The following is an 18,984-nucleotide window of genomic DNA, read 5'->3' on the forward strand; positions in this document are numbered from 1 at the left end:
TCATCCACTGGCACATCCCATAAAGGAATATGACATCCATTTTTTAACATTGATTATTGGCTAGTTAAACAAGTGGCTGTCCTTGACACCCACAACCCACAACTTTAAAATCGAATTAGTTTTAGATTAGAAAATTATTGTAATTTTTAACCCAAAAAAACAGAAAAAAAAAAAAAAAAACTCGCTGCCAAAATCATGGCAATAGGATTTTGCAGCATCCATGGCACTTTTGTACATTTTACCTCACCTAATTCCTAACTGCAAGCGTTTATGTGATTTTTCAGACACAGTATAAAGATCCCCCTAATAATTACATCTCCAGGTTTTTTCCCAAAATATATATATATATAAGTACTGAGAGAATGCTTCAAAATGCCTACAGAAAGATAGGTGTTAATCTTACAAAAAAATAAAATAAAATAAAATAAAAATAATTTTATGTAATAGACAATTTATAACTCTTTTGGTTTTGGCATGGATAATTTATATAGAAATATTTTCATTTTCTTATGAACCATGGAAAAAAGAAAATTCAAAAAATAAGAAGAAGAAGATTCTTGAGAAATTGGGCTGTGGGCTTTAACTTCGTCGCGTTCAGGGGCCTGTGGACTGGTGAGAGTGTGCGAGACCCGAGACAATCATCACCTAGCCGGGTTAGGCCTGGTTTCAACTGAAACAGTTTATAAGGTTAGGGTTTATCAGAGGTACCAAAGAAACAACGAGGGTTTTATCAAGGCTAACGACGGTTGAAGAAATAACTGATACCTCTAAAATCCAGGTCAATATTCGAATCTCTCCAGCATGTTTCTTTTCCTCTGATATTAATTTATCAATCTATTCTTCTTTTTCATTATAGTTTATGATTTTTGAAACCACTGTTATTTGTACGAGCGGCTGTAAACGCCATCCCATTGATTCGAGTCCCATGACTTGTTTGATTAAATGCTTTAGAAGCCAATGTATTTAACTTCATACGGAGCAGAATTGTCTCTGCCTCTCCCTCTCTCGAGAAATCTTGGGATTTTGTATTTTCAAGTGATTACATAATTTGAATTATTATTGTGTTTTATGTTGTTCTTTTTTTAGCCAAGAGCTGCAAAAGGTTCACTATTGAGACATATAAATGGCGTATTCCCATGGGCGCGATTTCCTCTTCTGCAACTTGTGTGGGACAGTTTTAGCATTTGGTTCGACTAAACATGCCCAATGTCCCTTATGCAAGTCTAAACAAAAATTGAAAGGTATATCTGCGCAACCATTTAAGTAGCTAGCACGCTTAATTTGTATTTCAACTTATGAAATTTTCGGAGTTAAAAAGGTTAAGGTTTTATGTGTTTGTTCAATACTATCTGAAATTTCTGTTGCTGTGTGTCGTTCTTGTGAGAAGGTTGATGTGTTCGCTTATTTTCCTGTTGAGGTTGTATTTATAACTGAGGATGATTTGTTTCTTGGTTCAATGGAGGCAGAAACTTTATAGGTGATCAATAACCAGGATTCTGCTTCTTTGGTTTAATTATGTTTGTGCATTTGCTAATGTGTGAACAAAATATAATTATCACCTTAAAAAGGGGTTCTGCTAGGACGTTAGTGCTCGGTGCACTATAAATTTGTGATATTGGTAATAAATTATATCCTGGAACTAATGCACAAAGATGCAGAGTACTTGGATTTTAGCTTTTGGTGATGTTGGTGGTGATGGATCATTTTGCAAGTCGGCACCATCCACCCAATTTCCATCAAAAAAGGAAAAATGAAAATTAGGGCTCCTAAATTTGGTTGCTTTTATCATAAAGCCAATTTGTATTATACTTTGCTACAGAATTTGTTTTGAGTTAAATCAATGACAATTTTGCTATCAGTCTAAGGTAATGTAGTCAATGATTTAATAATTAACTTTTGTTTCCTTTCAACGTTCCATAAACACATTCATAGATTTATCCTCCTGGACTTCATGGGCTATTGGCTTCAGTTTAATTTATTCTTTATGTCGGTGTGAAGTGCTTATCAATGCATGCAGTCTCTCTCTGTGCTTGCTCATGCTCTCGGTTTCAAGGTTGAGTGTGACACATTTAAAACATTTAGTAGAACTACAATGTTCTCTCTCCGTATTCCTGAAGGCTATGTTTTGTAATTTTATGGGAAGATAAATCTCTGTTGAAAATTTATTGTTTTTCCCTCTCAATTTTGGCATTACTAATTTCACCATCACGTTTTTCAGATATCATTGGAAGAGAAATATCTTACACTGTCACGGCTGAGGTATGTTGCTGATGCCTATTTATTGTCAAGAAAGTAATATTTACAGATGACTGCATTTTTGGTTACCTGGAAGTATGTACTGATATGGCATTCTCTGTGCCTAACAAACGATGAATATTCAATGCATTAGTTCCTGCTGTTTCTCAGTTAGGCATAATTGCACTTCTATTGGGATTTTTTTTTTTTTTTTTAATTAATCTTTGGGAAAATTTGTAATAAAAATATTCTGATTGAATTGAAATGCTGCAACCTCAAACCATCTATAGGCGAGCAATTTGGACTGGAAAACTAGAAAACAGCTTAGCCAATCTTGCAGCTAGTTTCTTGTTAGCGTATTGTCCACTTTATACTTTTGTACACTTCTTAAAGGAACATTAAAGAGTTACCGTTCGGGTAATTTAAGCACCAAATGCAAATTGGCTTGAGGTCCTCTTCGGAATTGCAAACGCATGCTGTCCTTTTTTCTATTTGTCCATATTACTTGCAGCCACGAGTAACTTTTACCCCTTGGTGCAGGATATTAGAAGGGAGCTTGGTATAGTACTAATTGGTGAAGAAAAAGTGGAGTTGTCAAAGGTACTAAGACATTTACATTGTTAAATTTATAGTACCAGTTTACATGGCTTCTTCTAATCATTAACTGTGTCTAACAGATAAAAAGAAGATGTGAAAAATGCGGTCACGATGAGGCTTCATATTATACGAGACAGGTGCGCATATTTACACTCAACATATGATTTCCCTCATTAATCGCGTCTTAGATAGGTTTTCTGACTAATTTTTATATTATCTTTCGTCTTTCCAGATGAGATCAGCAGATGAAGGTCAAACCACATTTTATACATGTACCAAATGCCAACATCAGTTTCAAGACAATTAATATCGTATTGTCATGTTTTTTCTTATAAGAAACATTATACTTATTATCAAATATTCCTTTGAATGAAATTGCTTGGCCTTTCAAGCCAAAAAAAAAAAAAAGGAAATTGCTTGGCCTTTTCCACAAGGAATCAACCTCGTCAGCAATCTTTATGTAGATTCATTTCTTAGCCGTTATGTTTGTTTTTATATATGAATCTGGATTAGATTTTCGTGTAGTGAATTACGTGTACATCATACCATTGAGAAAAACAATACAGCTAAAGGGGGAAAAAAAAAATACTATTCAAATACACCGAGTAAATTACATATATTGTTTTTTTATAAATAAAAAAAATACATAATATTGAAAAAAACATTACAGCCAAAGGAAAAAGTAAAACTATGAACCCATCACGAACAGCTGGATTTTGTGTTCCCAATCAAAAAAATAACAGGCGAACACAAATTTCCTTAAGAGACTAACAAGGAGAATTTGAAAAAAAAGAAAAAATATATCTATAGAATCAGCCTTGCTGATTCTTTTATTTACTGAAAAACAAAACCACCTTAAAAAAAAAAAAAAAAAAGAACACGACGACGAAGAAGAAGAAGAAGAAGAAAATCAATGGCAGTTAAGAGTGATAGTATTGCAAAGGCCAGAGCGATCGACTTATATCGTCAACGGGAAGTAAAAGAAAGGAGGAGGTCAGCGGAGACGTAGAAGACGGCAGAGATTGTCGGTAGCACCAGCATCTATGCCAGTAGCTTCGGCGTTGCAACTGAGCTTTGGCCTCACGGAAAACCTCGGAAGCGGCAGGCTGCTCGGAGGCGGTGCCAGACTAAACACCGATCCCGAAAACTTGTCCAAATCCCCCTCAATACTCACACAACAATTACTCTTCCATAACACCTTTGAAACGTCTTTTGGAAGATCATTCGGTTCGGGTCCTAACCGATTCGTTGAAGTCACAATCAAACTCCCAGTCCCAGACTTCATGGATTTAGTATGCAGCTGCTGCTTAGTTTCTTCTTGATCGATTTTAGAAACACAAGGTGGTTTTGATTTTGATTTCTTTGGGGTGGTAGCGATGGGGTTGTCTCTGGCTTTGTTGGTCTTTCCCGTGGTAGGAGGACACGAGAGGCCTCGGCTTCTAGAAGGAGGAGAGTGGCCGTGGTGAGGCCTTGAAACCGGCAGAGGAAGCAAAGGAGGTTGTCTGTAGTAGTGATGATGAGTGGGGGGATAGGAATATGACAGACTAGGTGGAGGAGCGCTCAACAGACCGCCATGGCTGTTTATGGGTGCAAGATTCTCTGATGGTATGGAGCTGAAAGCCCGGCTTATCTTCTTCGGGCCTCTGGTTTGTTTGTACGCACAGATTGACTGATCTACCTTCACTACCTCCATAGCCAAACAATCTACCACTTGTATGCTTTACTATAAAATATTTATGAAATCAAAAGCAAGGATTTGGGAAAATATAAATACAAAAATATAGGCGATGATCTTTATAATAATACGATCAACAGCATCAAACTTGTTCGTTGGAAAAATTTTCTAACGAAAAAAAAAAAAAGAGTTGGGAAATCCTTAAACAGATTTTCTTAAAGAAAGTTGCACAAATATATATATATATATAAAAACAAAACGAAGATGAATTTACAAAAACGTAAACAAGAAGAGAAAATCAAATCTAAGAATCCAAAAGCCCATATATAGAACTAATAATAAGCATGTACTCTTTAAGCAGCCAAGAAAGATAAAGCCAAACTCGGATAAAAAAAATCTTTACAGTGAAGGAAAAATTGAAAAATTGAGAGAGAGAGAGAAAGAGAGAGAGAGAGAGAGATTTAAAATGAATCTGTAAAACCCTTTTTATTAGGGTTTAATCTTAGAGTTGTTTCTGATATTGTTTATGATGCAACATTCAAGAATCTTCGTGCAAATATTGCAGTGTACCTCATTTTATAGAAGAAAGCGCCAACCCCGCAACGGCTACTTTGTTTACTTTATTGTACATATTTGTTTTTTGTTTTTGGTTTTCTTTTTGGAAAAAAAGAAAAAGTAATTTATTTATGTATAGCATTATTTATTTGATTTTTTTTTAACTTTAATGTCACTGTTACTCCTAATTGACCGACAACCGCTGCGGTCGGCTTCCCTCGGTCCAAGACCGGGTGCAACTGTAGGGCGGCAACCGCCAGTTCGATGTTGACCGTTGGATCCCCACATTGGAAATAGCCGTTGGGAAGATTGTGACCGTTGATGTTGCCCTCGGGTTCTTCGTGGTTGGTGTGGTCAGATAGGGACGCAATAAATCCTAGCCATACACGTTTTCAACGTCATGGCCCCATCATTTTTTCTTCATTGTTTAGTCTCTGTGACCTCACGTGCTGGGAATTGGTAATAGCAACTTGATTTATTTATTTAAAAATAAACCTGAAAAAAAAAAAAAAAAAAGAATAAGATATTTCCGTATGGGTGACGGGGTGAATCTGATTAAATAATGCAGTGGCACCATGGAGCTATAGATCTCTGAGTACACATGGCAAAATTGCAGCCATTTTCGACGTGACGGGATTAGAGCTGCCAAAACAATGATTTCTGTGGTTCAAGTCACGACCAAATTTTAAGCAATCGGGAAGTACATTTTTTTTTTTTCGCCCTGCTCATCTATACTTTATTCTAAATTTGAACGTTGATTATCAATTTAATGTATAAAAATAAATAAGTTTTTTAAAAAAATAAATAAATTTAATGAAAATTTTTATTTAAATATATTTTAGGATATATTACATTATATATTTTTAAAATTTTTTTATTACAATTGAATATTTTTGTATTTATATTTTTATAACTATATAAAAATATTTTGTTGTAATTAAAAATAATTTTAAAAATATGTAGTGTAATATATTCTATATTTTAACAGTTAAAAAAACAAATATGGACAAAAATAACAATAAAAAGAGGCTTCAAATCCATATTCTATTTGTATTATTAAAAAAAAAAGAAAAAAGTATATTTTATATGTGTGTTTAAAGACGTATACGATGGGAGCATCGTAGCTTTTTCAATGCTTTTTTCTCAAATCACCTATAAATATTATTTCTTCATGCCGATAATACTCTAATATGCAACCCCGTCTAAGTGCATTTGATATGTTCGTATTTGTTAACAATATTAAACTTGTTTGTCCCAAAGGGAAAACAAATACTTAATGGATATACAAGGAAAAAAAAAAATTATCCCTTGTTATTTTAAAATGTCTATCTTTGTAACCATCACATAAAGATTATTCAAAAATTTTATAAGAAAATTAATTATTCTAGAATTTTATAAGCAAAAATTAACAAAAGTTATAAATCATGTTTTTAATTGTTATCACGAGAGATTTGTATGAGAATCAAACACCCTGTTATTTATTTTTCTTCTTTTTTTGCTGAGTGCAATATTTTTCTTTATTATTTATCTGAAATCTAGGATTCATTAAAGCAATCCCGATTAACTTACAACTTGTTATATGCTGCTTAAGTGCTTGTAATTTTTAAATTGCATTGTCATGGCAACAATGAAAAGACCAACATATCCACACGCACATCCACGGTGTCATGCACTGATTTAGCTAGCGTGAGCCAATAGTGGGGTAATGGAGCAGCACAACTTTAGTTTTGGATTATGATTTCATTTAAATCTCTAATAAAATAGAGGGACTTTTCATGGTTCGATGACGACATGAGATCTTCATGACTATTGTTTAATGCAAGTGGCAACATCGCGACAGAAGAGCGTGAAATACACGGACCATTCATCTTATAGTTTAAAATATTGGGAAAAATAGTGGACTTGATGTTTGGGCGGACGGGTCCCTCTTAATTTGACGAGTTCAGGAATTATTGTTTACTACCATTTTGTATTTGGCTGCTTTTTTTTATTTATCTTTTTCATGGAAAAAGAACGGTTATGATGGTTTTAATTTGGGGGGAGACATGAGGTGGTCCTAGTCACCGAAAGTCGGTTTGGCTTGTCAAATACGGGTAAAAAGGCACAGCTGCGAGAAAATTGATAGGTAACAAACTGGTCTTGTTTAATTTAATAAGAACTATTATTTTATATAACTGAATTATTTTTGGAATAAAAATTCCTAATTTTTTTTAATATTTTTCTGTTGGTGTTCGATGGAAGATAATTAGCCGTAGTATTATATTTTTTCACAATTTTGTAAGAATATAATTTTCTTCATTACTGTTATTTGGGTGTAAAATTTACAACAGTTAATTGCAATAATATGCTATTATAAGATCAAGCTTTAAGATGAAAAGATAAAAAGTAATAATGATGCAGAGTGAATAGCCGTGAGCGAGTGCTTCCTCTTTAAGTGGACATGTAGTAGGTGGAATATTCGTCATGGTTATGACTTGAATTTTAAGTTTTTTTCTCTCTCTCTCTCTCTCTTATAGTTTTTAGATACAAATAATTAAAAGGCTAAAATATTGTTTGTTATTTTTTTGGGCAGACATTTGCATATATATATATATATGGGTGTTATTCATTATATATATTTTTTATATACGAAGAGAAATCCAATGCAGTTTACTGTTTTATCAAACAGTGGTTTTTACTACCGTTTTGGCAGGACCTTATGCCTTATATTTATAAAATGAGTACAAAACAAATTTTTAACATAAAGAGATGCTTTAAAACAAGAACAATTAATATAAAACTATGCGTAAAATGACATGCGACTCTATATCGTAGACTCTTCTAAAATATATATATATATATATATATTTAAATATATATATTGTAAACCACCCAACTTATGGTTAATGAAAACACGAAGACAAGCTAGGTTAAAGTTCTTACACGATATAAAATCAAGAGTTATTGTTTTAATACAAAATAATCTTTATTAAAACAAAAAGCATAAAATCTTCCTGATTCATTATACATTGAATGTATATTTCTTAAAGAAAATTGCTTTTGTACTTAATTCACAATTCTGTACAACTTTCATGATTTAGAAGTGTAATTATTAGGAAAAAAAAATATAATGATTTAATCTATTCAAGTCATATATACAGGAAAACATTAAATTGGGTAGATTATATTTACTTGTATAAATAATGTAGTAATGCCATATATCATATGGCAGGGTGTAACTTTGCATTTATATATTGGGTGGTGCCATGAATGTTTACCACCGACCAAGTGATAAAAACCCACGTCATATATGAATCGCAAATTTATGATATATTTTAATAATACAATGAAGTATATTTCATTCGCTACCATGTGCTTTGAAGCTACAAAGTTTTCGTAATATTTTACTACAAAATGGTGCTCATTTTTCTGTTTTTGTCTTTTAAATTAAAGTTAAAGGTTTATCATCATTATCGGCTTACATAATTCCCAAACAAATCGCATGCACTTTGCTTGGTTATGATAACACTGAAAGTAAAGAAAAAGGCATAAAAATTTAACATTAGATTCGTTAAAAAATATTGTTGCTTCCTCGTTGACATAAAGAGGCAATCGATTGGCTTCATTAGAAATAAAATTAAAAAAGTAAAAGGTCGGTTCCTGAAAAGAATATGTATATATATATATATATGTTAACTGCTTTTAAGATTAGGTCCTAGTCATCGCATTTTCCTTTTCAAATTTTCATGTATTCGGTCTCCAGCAGCCATACCTTAGCGTGTAAGCTTATGCTAATAATTAAGAATACCCGTAGGTTTACTAGTTATTGGTATTTGGTATGAGATACTAAATAATATACTCTTTCTATCTACAAAGGGGAAAAGAAAAATAAAATAATTGATACTTGTCGGTACACTAGCGCGGCAATGCCTCTTACAACTTGCATTGTGTTTGTGTTTTCTCTAATATTTTGGTGGAATTTGTTTATTATTATTATGGACGATGGGTCGGTGGAAGAGATCTGGAAATCCCCAAGATCTAATATCAATCTCTTTATCAGTTTTTAATCTCTTCACTATCAAAAATACTTATGTAATATGTCAACCTCTTCCTCCTTACAAGAGCCCATATCAGCTATTGCCCAATGGACTGGATTTGGTAAAAATTTCAGTACAGATTCCATTTGGGCTTATGTTAGCCCTCTTCATTATTGGGCTTGTTTTGGAGTTCTTACTATAATCGGGTCCTAAAATCTCAAGTGCGCTTTGATCAGAATCTCTAAATCGACCTATAATCGGACGTTGTTTGTAGTCCAAATTTTGGCGTCGTCTTATAATATTATAATTTCTTTCTCATCAAGATGTTGGAATTCTTTTCCAGTATGATCATTGCACAGGTCAGAATTCAGAAGGGCATTATAATATATACATGTCTGCTAGTTGTAGTTTCCCATACTTTTTTCTTAGCAATTCACATGAAAAAAATCTACCGTAGAAAGTACAAAGGCTGACTGTAGTTTAACTTTTATTTTTTGTCGTCCTCTCTATTTTATTCATCATTTTTATTGTCTCTCTGTGATTGGCTTCCAAGTCAAGTTTTTAACATTTTGGTTTTATTTTTTTTAAAACTATTTATGAATGGTGGGAGCGGCCTCTACTGTCTGTCAAAGTGTGGACAAACGTTTATACCAAATAGCACCACATGAATTCTATCTCCTTGTACAATAAGTTTGATTCCCTTCAATTCCATTCCATTAGCTCTGACAGATTTTCATATGTTATATATGGTAGTACAATTTTTATTTTTTTTTCTCATTTCTTTTACTCTGTTTTAAGCGTGTGTGAAAAAATTCTCCATCCCTTTCATATACTTTCCTTGCTCAAAGGGAAAAGGAAAGACACAGAAAAGCTTGGAGGGCATGGAAATATGAAATAGTGGTCCATCGTTTATACGGATTTGTTCCTGGAGTTTTTATATCCATTCTTGGGCCTACTCCATAAAAAACAGTCCATAATACAGCCAAATACTGTTTGGGTATCTGGCATGGCATGAAAGAACAAGTAGATAATAACGTGGAGGCTGATTGATTTGGTTTTGGACTTTCGAACCCTTTCAAAAGCGACAGTTAATTTTACGAGCTTAAGGTCTTACCTTCAATAATATTTATTTGTTATTTCCGCAAACACCTATATTAATGATATAAATGTGTCTTCGTTTTTCTTAATTTGATTTTGTGTTGGTGAAACTGTTCTGCAATGATTTCAACAAATTTGACTGGAAGATAATACAGTTAAGGATAGGTCAAAAAGGTTGATTGGCTTTTTGCAAAATAAAAAATGGGAACCACAACAAAATTGAAGAAATCTAAACCTATTTCATATGAATATATTATCAATATGTACATGCCGACATATCCTTGGCTAACTCTGATGCAGTCCAATCGTGATATTCGCCTAATTCTCTCATAAACCTGTACTCTAAAATTCTCAATCTATTAGCTTTGTAGTACAACGACTTTTTGGTTATACATAGAAACTTTCTTTTATTACTGTATCTGCTTGCTTAAGCAAACAATCATAGAAAAATCCATTATAAATTTTATGGTCCAGAATTAAACAGAATATAAAAAAAAAAAAAAAAAATCTATAATTTTCCTATTTTTTTAAAGAAAATTATGAGGTGCATCTGGCTGATATGGAAAGCGTGTGCAGTGCTTTTCTCCAGTGACATGGTTTTGTATTATTATATTAAGAAACAAAAAAATAAAGAAAGTAAGAAAGAGCTACAGTAAACCCAATAGCCAAAAGGTCCACAAGTAATAAAAGCCGCAAAAAAAAGAAAAAAAGAAAAAAGAAAATAGAAACCAATCGTTTTATTTATTTAATATGTTATATCCTTCCGTTTCCAACTTTCTTTTAACAGAGTAACGCTCTTCTAGCCAACATTGGCTCTATCTCTCTCTGCTTCTTCCTCACTCCCTCTCTTACCGTTTAAACAAATGATATTTCAAAAAAGAAATGGACCAATCACAGCCTGCCTAGCAAAAGGCCTTGGATGTTGCCGACACTTAGCATACCCCACGCACTTGTAAATTTCCTTTTCATGCTGCTCGTTGTTTGGATCCACTGGTCGTTGAACATAAAAGATTGTCCACCAAGAATAAATGCCACATTGAATGCTCTTTCTGATAAGGGGGAAAATAATAATAATAATAATAATAATCAGATTATAAGTTACAGGTCTTGGATTAACAATCAGATGGGATTGTTTTCTTATCCATTACCACAGTCACACCTAAAAAGCACGTGAATTCAAGAATTTTTAGCAAGTTTATCAATGGAAGTATTGTGATTCTTTTCTTGAATTACAGATCCATTTTCCTCGTTGGGTAGTGCTGCAAAAGGCAGGCAGAAGAGAATAGCAATGGGTTTTTCTCCTTTTGCTGTTGTATTTTGATCTCTCTCTGCGTTTCTCTGCTTCTCTTTTTTTCCCTTGTTGATTTCTGAGAGACAGTAAAATTTGAAGATTTTTTTGCCTTGGTCTGGGAGGAGAATAAAGATGGGTATTCTGAGTAGTATCTTGGGTTTCTGTGGCTTTGGAATGGGAACTTCAATTGGGCTTGTGATTGGGTATTACATGTTTGTCTACTTCCAGCCAACTGATGTTAAGGTCGGTTTGTTCTTCCCTTTCTTCTTCTCCAATTTTGGTTCTTCATGGTTACATGTGGCTGAATTACGCTTCTTCACTGAGATTCATGCTCATGGTGCAATAAATAGTAGTTATTTATTGTGTCAATATGTTTGTCATAGATGCCAAAAACAACAATAAGAAGCCAAGGGCAGTTTAAGCTCGTTTAAGAAAATACCCTTGGGTATATGTCCATTTTGGTATTTCCAGGCAATTGAACGGTACTTTTGTTTAGGCAGTTTTGAGCTTTTTCCTCAGCTTAATTACACTGGAAAAGCTTCTGGCATTTGAAAACTTACTGTTTATCCTCCACTTTGCACTTCACCTCTTCAGTCAGTGCCTCTTTACACTATAATTCCTTTAAAGAATATTAAAAAATTGCAAAAGCCTATGCCTATAATGAGAACCTTTAGCACATAAATTTGCAAGGTGTTCTATATATATATATATATATATATATATATATATATATATTTTTTTTTTATTTTTATTTTTTTTTCATTTTTAAGATTTTGTTTTTAACTGGAATGAGTATTCCTAGCAACACCAAAGATTAGATAAAGTGACAGACAGAAAGAGGATTAAGAGTAGTGATTGGTTTGATAAAGGTTATAGCTAGTGATACGATATCCTTTAGCGGGATAGCCTTCCAACATTATCCTTTAATGGCTTGGAACCTGAAACTTCCCATTACAAACAGGGATATTTAGCTGTTCGTTACTTTGGCTTGTTTGCTTATGAGAATACTCAGAGTTTATGTGAAAGGGGATGCTCTAGAATTCTAGATGTCTAAAACACCTCAAGATGATGGCATGTACTCTTTTCGGTGGTGACAGTTGTTAGGTGAAGTAACTGAAGTTAGATGATGGTCTTCTTGTGTTTTTCAGACATTAAAAATTACCTTTGTTTTTCTATAAAGACTGATGCCTAGATTCATACTAATCTTTGGACGCTTCAGAGTGATTGAGAACTAAAGTCCAAACTTTGATCATGTATGATGTCAAAGTAAAATATAAAATTTCTTTTAAAATACGTATGGTAAAAAAGTTCTCACAAGTTGATTCATTTCTCTATTTGCTGGTGTTATTGGTGCATCCAGGATCCTATTATTCGTCCTTTGGTAGAGCAAGATACTAAAGCTTTGCAACGGATGCTTCCAGAGATACCCCTGTGGGTTAAAAATCCAGACTTTGACAGAGTATGAACGTTTACTATTCTTACTTCCAAAAACACATGTACTCTTTCCATGCGTTTGGTTATATCTTATATAAGTTTGCTTCATTGAAGGTTGACTGGCTTAATAAATTTATAGAAATCTTGTGGCCTTTTCTGGACAAGGTATGTCATTCATATATTTTTTAAAAAAAAATTGTTGGTTGAAACTCCCCTTTTACTCTTTTTTGCTGAATATTAATTGTTCTATTTATCAGGCAATTTGCAAGACTGCAAGGAGTATAGCAAAGCCAATAATTGCTGAGCAAATTCCAAAATACAAAATTGAGTCTGTTGATTTTGAAGCACTTACCTTGGGTTCCCTCCCACCAACTTTTCAAGGTTTCTTGATCAACACTCATGCACACTGCAAACACATACCATAAACACTGGCAGAAACCACCAGCAATATGATCTCATATTCTTATTCCTCTCGTGCACTTCTATGGACACACTGACCATGTTTTTCACATATACCAGGAATGAAAGTTTACATCACTGATGAGAAGGAATTGATAATTGAACCAGCATTGAGGTGGGCTGGAAATCCTAACGTCATTGTTGCAGCTAAAGCATTTGGGTTGAAAGCCACTGTTCAGGTATTAGCTTGTATCACTGTTGATGGAGAAACACAAAGCTTTATCTGTTTCAATTTGCTGGTTGATAGCGACAGCTTTTTCGCTCATCCTAGAGCACACATATGGAAATGTACACAGATGTTGTCCGTCCCCCCCCCCTTCTCTCTCTCTCTCTCTCTCTCGTATTCTTTCTTCTTCTTTCAGAAATATGCAGACACAATGAGATATATGATTAGTGTGGATCACCCTGAAGAGTACCATTGTTTGAGAGTACTGATTCTTCCGAGTGTTTCAGGTGGTTGATTTGCAAGTATTTGCTACTCCACGGATCACCCTGAAGCCTCTGGTTCCCACATTTCCTTGTTTTGCAAAAATATGTGTCTCTCTCATGGAGAAGGTGTGATATTGATTCAAATTTCAAATTGTTATAACTTGATGTTTGTTCTACAAACAAGCATCTTACGTAGTAGAGTTGCGATTTTGTTATCTTAGTTATTGCATATGCAACAATCTGCGGTTGCTACTCGCAATTAGATGCTATGCAAAATAATTGTGGCCTCCTTTTTGAGGGTAATTAATTGTATATGACATCTTACTTGTAAGCAAACCCCCAGAATTAGTAATTAGTTAGAAAAAATAAATAAATAAAAAACCATAATTTGTGTACGTTGATCCCTTTCCCTTTTGGTTATGCTGCTCTGTCTGTGCAGCCACATGTTGACTTTGGGTTAAAGCTGGTTGGTGCAGATGTTATGTCCATTCCTGGCCTCTACAGGTTTGTCCAGGTAGCACTTCACTTTACACTTCCTTTTCCCTTGTTCAAAGTTTTTGAGTATTGACTTTATTAGTGAGGAGCGTTTGTACAAACACACACATACTCATATGTGTACTTGCATCCCATGATGTAGAAAGTCAGTCTCTGGAATATCATTTGCATGCCTTAATGGTAATAACATGATCCGCTCCAAAGGATGTTTTTGTTTTTCCTTAAAATTCTTTACAAAACAAGACCGCATCTTGTTTACAGTTATGTTTTTCCTTATTGTTTGATTCATTTTTATTTTATCAGGAGCTTATCAAAGATCAAGTGGCAAATATGTATCTATGGCCCAAAGTCCTTGAAGTACAAATTATGGATCCATCAAAGTAAGCATGCATTTTCTTTATATGTTTCAAAATAAGATGTTGAACCTATTGGTATGACATGATGACTTTATTCAATTTTGGCAGAGCTTTGAAGAAACCTGTTGGAATTCTCAGTGTAAAGGTTGTGAGGGCAATGAAGCTCAAAAAGAAAGATCTTATGGGGGCATCAGACCCTTATGTGAAATTGAAGTTAACCGAGGAAAAGCTTCCTGCAAAGAAAACCACTGTGAAACACAAAAACTTAAATCCTGAATGGAACGAGGATTTTAATATGGTCATCAAAGACCCAGAATCTCAAGCATTAGAAATAGTTGTTTATGATTGGGAACAGGTATATGTCTTTGGATGTGATTTTGCTTTAAACCTAGAATGTTTTTATGTTTAGGCATTTGAAAGGAGGAAAAGCTACATTGTAGCCCTGTTTCTGTTATAGTTTGATTAGTATTTCAATTTTCAACTTTTCTTGAAGCATGTATGGGAACTCCAAAGCTTTCTTCCAGCTTTAGACACCCCTTGGCTAACATACATTGATCTTCCATATTATCCAACTCTAGTTGTTCAAGTGTCATTATTTATCCATAATTCCTATCAAAGTTTCTTAAGCTCTATATCCCTTTTATATAGGTTGGTAAACACGACAAGATGGGTATGAATGTTGTTCCCTTGAAAGAGCTTACACCTGATGAGCCTAAAGAACTGACTCTTGAGCTACTGAAAAATATGGACCCAAATGATCCTCAAAATGAGAAGTCCCGAGGGCAGCTTGTCGTGGAATTGATCTATAAACCTTTCAAGGAAGATCAAGTACCTGAAGATACGGATGATTCAAATGCCGTACAAAAGGCTCCTGAAGGAACACCTGCAGGGGGTGGTTTGTTTGTTATTTTGGTCCATGAAGCTGAAGATGTGGAAGGAAAGCACCATACAAATCCATATGTCCGGTTACTATTCAGAGGAGAGGAGAGAAGAACCAAGGTATGTCTTAGCACCAAATTTGTTATTTTTCTTGTTCCTTTGTGGAAGTTTCTTCGTAAATAGAGACATAATTTTAGCTGCAAGTTGCTCTGCATCATCCAGAAACATATTTGTATCATGGTTTATTTTAACACAGAAAATATATTAATTATTTTTCTACATAATAAAAACCCCAGATGAAATGAAACCCGGGAACAAATCTTTAAATCCTTCATTCAATTTGTAGTGCATTATGGTGAAAAATGAAAGTTTGAGTATTTTGTAGTATGTTACTTGACAATTATGTTTGGCACTGATCCAGCAAGTTAAGAAAAATCGGGACCCAAGATGGGACGAGGAATTTTCATTCACACTGGAGGAACCTCCCACAAATGATAAACTTCATGTGGAAGTTATCAGTGCCTCCTCGAGGATGGGCTTGCTGCATCCAAAAGTACGTATGGAACTATTATTGAAATATATTCTTCCAATAGGTGACAAAAATTGTTGGTTGAGAAGGGTCACTTAAATAGTTTTATTTATATACAAGTGTTGATGCTGTTTTTGCTAATTTTCTTCCAATCAGGAAATCTTGGGTTACGTGGATATAAGACTAGCCGACGTTGTTAACAACAGAAGAATCAACGAGAAGTACCACCTTATAGACTCCAAGAATGGAAGAATACAGATCGAGCTGCAATGGAGAACATCTTGAGGAAATGCTCTGCGGACATTGAAAATTAGAATTTGTTGCGTTGTAGGGTAATCCACATTAATTGTTTCTCTGTTTTCTGCTTTGACTTTAGTTTATGGATTATATGCTCCAAAAAATCAACTTCTTGTATCTTGCTTTTGACTGGAGACCAATTTTCATGTAAATTAAAGATTTTCTAAGATGCTTTTTTTCCGTGGTGTTTTGTTTGAGTTAATAAAATGTAGATGGGCCCTAGCTTTATCTCAGAGTCAGGGCCAATTAATGAGCTTTATCTCACGGACCGGGCCAATAAATTGTTGCCGAGCAATGGAATCTTAGGCCCATAAATAAGAGCCTAATATTCTCATTTTTTCAAACCCAGAGATGTGACCCTTTCCAACTGCACACTCAATTTGATTGAAAACTGGTAGGAATAATTGTTGATCATCATTGCACCGCCGAACAGTTGGCACTTTGAAAAACGCAATTGCATTCGTCTGGTCCATCCATCTTTCTATCAAATGCTCTCCGTTTTCCCAAGCTGATACCAAAAAGTTCCCATTAGATTTGCCAATTTAAGTAAAAGGAGGTCATCATAGCTTTCTCTATGCGTTGGCTTCAATTATTCAGCTGATTTAGATTTTTTTTTTTTTTTTGGGGGGAACACCCTATTATTACTACACCTACTAGCTTTTCGCTGCTTAATGTTTGAGTACTTTGTGCAAAGTCCAATCCACTGGATTCTACTCTAATTACCAAAAAAATATCTGCTGGATGGTGGATTCTACTCCAAAGCAGTCACCAAAAAGTGGCCAAATGGAGACAAAGCTTCTCTCTCCAGCAATATCCCTTTTTTTAATATACCAGGGAAGGGAGATTGGGGAGGCATCGACCATAGTTTTTGGGATGTGTCTCAAACACGCGTCCATAAAACAATCTATGGAGACATGTGTTTACTCCTTTCTCTAAATATGGAAAAAAGATTTCAGATACGTAGTTTTTTTAGTTTTTTGTACTAAAGAAATATGGCCGGGCCTACCCAAATAGACACTTCTCTTTTTATGTGGTCAAGGGAAAGCAGTTGGCTTTTTCTACATTCTACAAAGAGTACACGTGAAGATGCAGCATTGACTTTAGTTGGGTTAGCTTTTAGTTCCTTCTCTGCTACATGTCGATAAGAAGCACAAAGATTATATTAGTCCAGGAATTCTCTTTCGCTCTTCCAGAAGATTAGTCAAATGCATTTTGGATTAAATAATTGGTATATAATTTTATTTTATTTTCTGTTTTTTGGGTAGAAACTAAATAATTGGTATTTGTTTTGGCGTAAAAGCAGCTATCTTTATTCTCTAATCAATCGCGTAGATTCCTCTATTTCAGAATTCCCACCGAGGATTGGTTTGAGAATATGAATATGTTCTATCCAATCCAACGTCCAGAAAAGAATAAATACTCGTGTCTTTGTTGCCACAACTTATGCGGCTCTCAAATTATCCCCATTTGTATATATTTTTCTTTTAGAAACAATGCATCGTATCTCACTGAGAACAACTTTTGTCTCCACCATAAAAAGATTAAAAGGGCTTTCCCCATAAAAGGAGCCACTTGGGTTATAAAGATGTAATTTCAAGCAAAGTCCATTAGTGGACTCCCTGAGTTCTCTCGGTATAACGGAATAACTCTTTATGAACAGAAATGGGTCAAGATATGCAAATCTGGCGGTTGAGAATGAAATCAACCAAATCTCGGCTGGTGCACCGTTTGATAACCAATAATTAATATTAATAAACTAGCCCAGATCTAGCACAAGGAAACAAATCTTAAGGATCGTATGAAGAACCTGCAAGGTACCGCAGGCATGAGACTGTAGGTCCCATGAGATGGAGCATCGAGTTCAATATTTTTGGTGAAAGTAAGGGGAGGAAAATACAAAAAGAGTGGACTTTTAGCACACAGCCAAATGAAGTCAGAGGGAAAAAGGTGTCTGTTTGGGAAAAGACACAGACAGTCTTTGCTCCGGGCCCAGCAAAAATGCTCCGAAAGCCCATTCCATCATCAGTTTTCCACAGCAAAACAGCATCCACATTGGTGTCTGATCAGATCCAAAAGGAAAACCCAATGTAACCCAATTTCATTTCCCTTCCAAAAAATTGTCCAACAAGTGGGGAAAAAGCTCTGTCACTCAGCTCATCCATGTCTGTATCATCAGCGCCAAATAGAAAGGACGCTGGTGGGGTGGGGATGATATAATACTACATCGTTTTGAAGTGAAACGGCACGGTCTAATTTTGCAGACATTTTAAAAATCCTAGTATTGTTTTTTCACATAATACTTGGTGTAAAATTTATTTAGGATAAATAATGAAAAAGCGAAAAAAAAAAAAAAAAAAGGTAAAAGAAACCGGCTGAGCTGACACGAGGGAAAGCACTGAAGAGACAGCTCTGCAGCAGCGACGTATTATCATGCTCTTTAGCATTTAAACCGCCAAATCACGCCGTCAAGACACACCTATCAGATGAGTTCCATCACACGCCGTGCAGACTCGCACTTACTTAAACTCGAACCCGATCCCTTAACGTTAACGTCCACAAGTTGGAGTATTTGTATATCTGAGAGCGTTTGAAACAGTAAATGTGTACTGTTCAAAAATATAAATTGCGGTTAATTTAAA

At 34.6% G+C, this 18,984-nt stretch overlaps 3 protein-coding genes across 3 annotated transcripts; 2 read left to right on the top strand and 1 right to left on the bottom strand.

Moving 5' to 3' along the window:
- The first annotated feature begins 487 nt into the window (after positions 1-487).
- LOC107420403 (uncharacterized) lies at positions 488-3,265 on the top strand. The gene is made up of 6 exons (XM_016029353.4): positions 488-778; positions 1,087-1,241; positions 2,219-2,259; positions 2,776-2,835; positions 2,913-2,969; positions 3,065-3,265. The coding sequence occupies exons 2-6, from the start codon at positions 1,124-1,126 to the stop codon at positions 3,137-3,139; spliced, it is 351 nt and encodes a 116-aa protein (XP_015884839.1). The 5' UTR covers positions 488-778; positions 1,087-1,123; the 3' UTR covers positions 3,140-3,265.
- A 177-nt stretch (positions 3,266-3,442) lies between these two features.
- On the bottom strand, positions 3,443-5,062 carry LOC107420402 (sec-independent protein translocase protein TATC, chloroplastic). Its single transcript, XM_016029352.4, has one exon. It carries the CDS (start codon positions 4,523-4,525, stop codon positions 3,827-3,829), a length of 699 nt encoding a protein of 232 aa, XP_015884838.3. The 5' UTR covers positions 4,526-5,062; the 3' UTR covers positions 3,443-3,826.
- A 5,952-nt stretch (positions 5,063-11,014) lies between these two features.
- LOC107420423 (synaptotagmin-2) lies at positions 11,015-16,525 on the top strand. Its single transcript, XM_016029381.4, has 12 exons — positions 11,015-11,710; positions 12,828-12,926; positions 13,016-13,066; positions 13,159-13,282; positions 13,421-13,539; positions 13,814-13,915; positions 14,229-14,303; positions 14,588-14,664; positions 14,749-14,995; positions 15,289-15,639; positions 15,941-16,072; positions 16,205-16,525. The coding sequence occupies exons 1-12, from the start codon at positions 11,600-11,602 to the stop codon at positions 16,331-16,333; spliced, it is 1,617 nt and encodes a 538-aa protein (XP_015884867.2). The 5' UTR covers positions 11,015-11,599; the 3' UTR covers positions 16,334-16,525.
- Positions 16,526-18,984: the final 2,459 nt, after the last annotated feature.

This window comes from Ziziphus jujuba, chromosome 5, assembly GCF_031755915.1.
Source record: "Ziziphus jujuba cultivar Dongzao chromosome 5, ASM3175591v1".
Taxonomy (NCBI): domain Eukaryota; kingdom Viridiplantae; phylum Streptophyta; class Magnoliopsida; order Rosales; family Rhamnaceae; genus Ziziphus; species Ziziphus jujuba.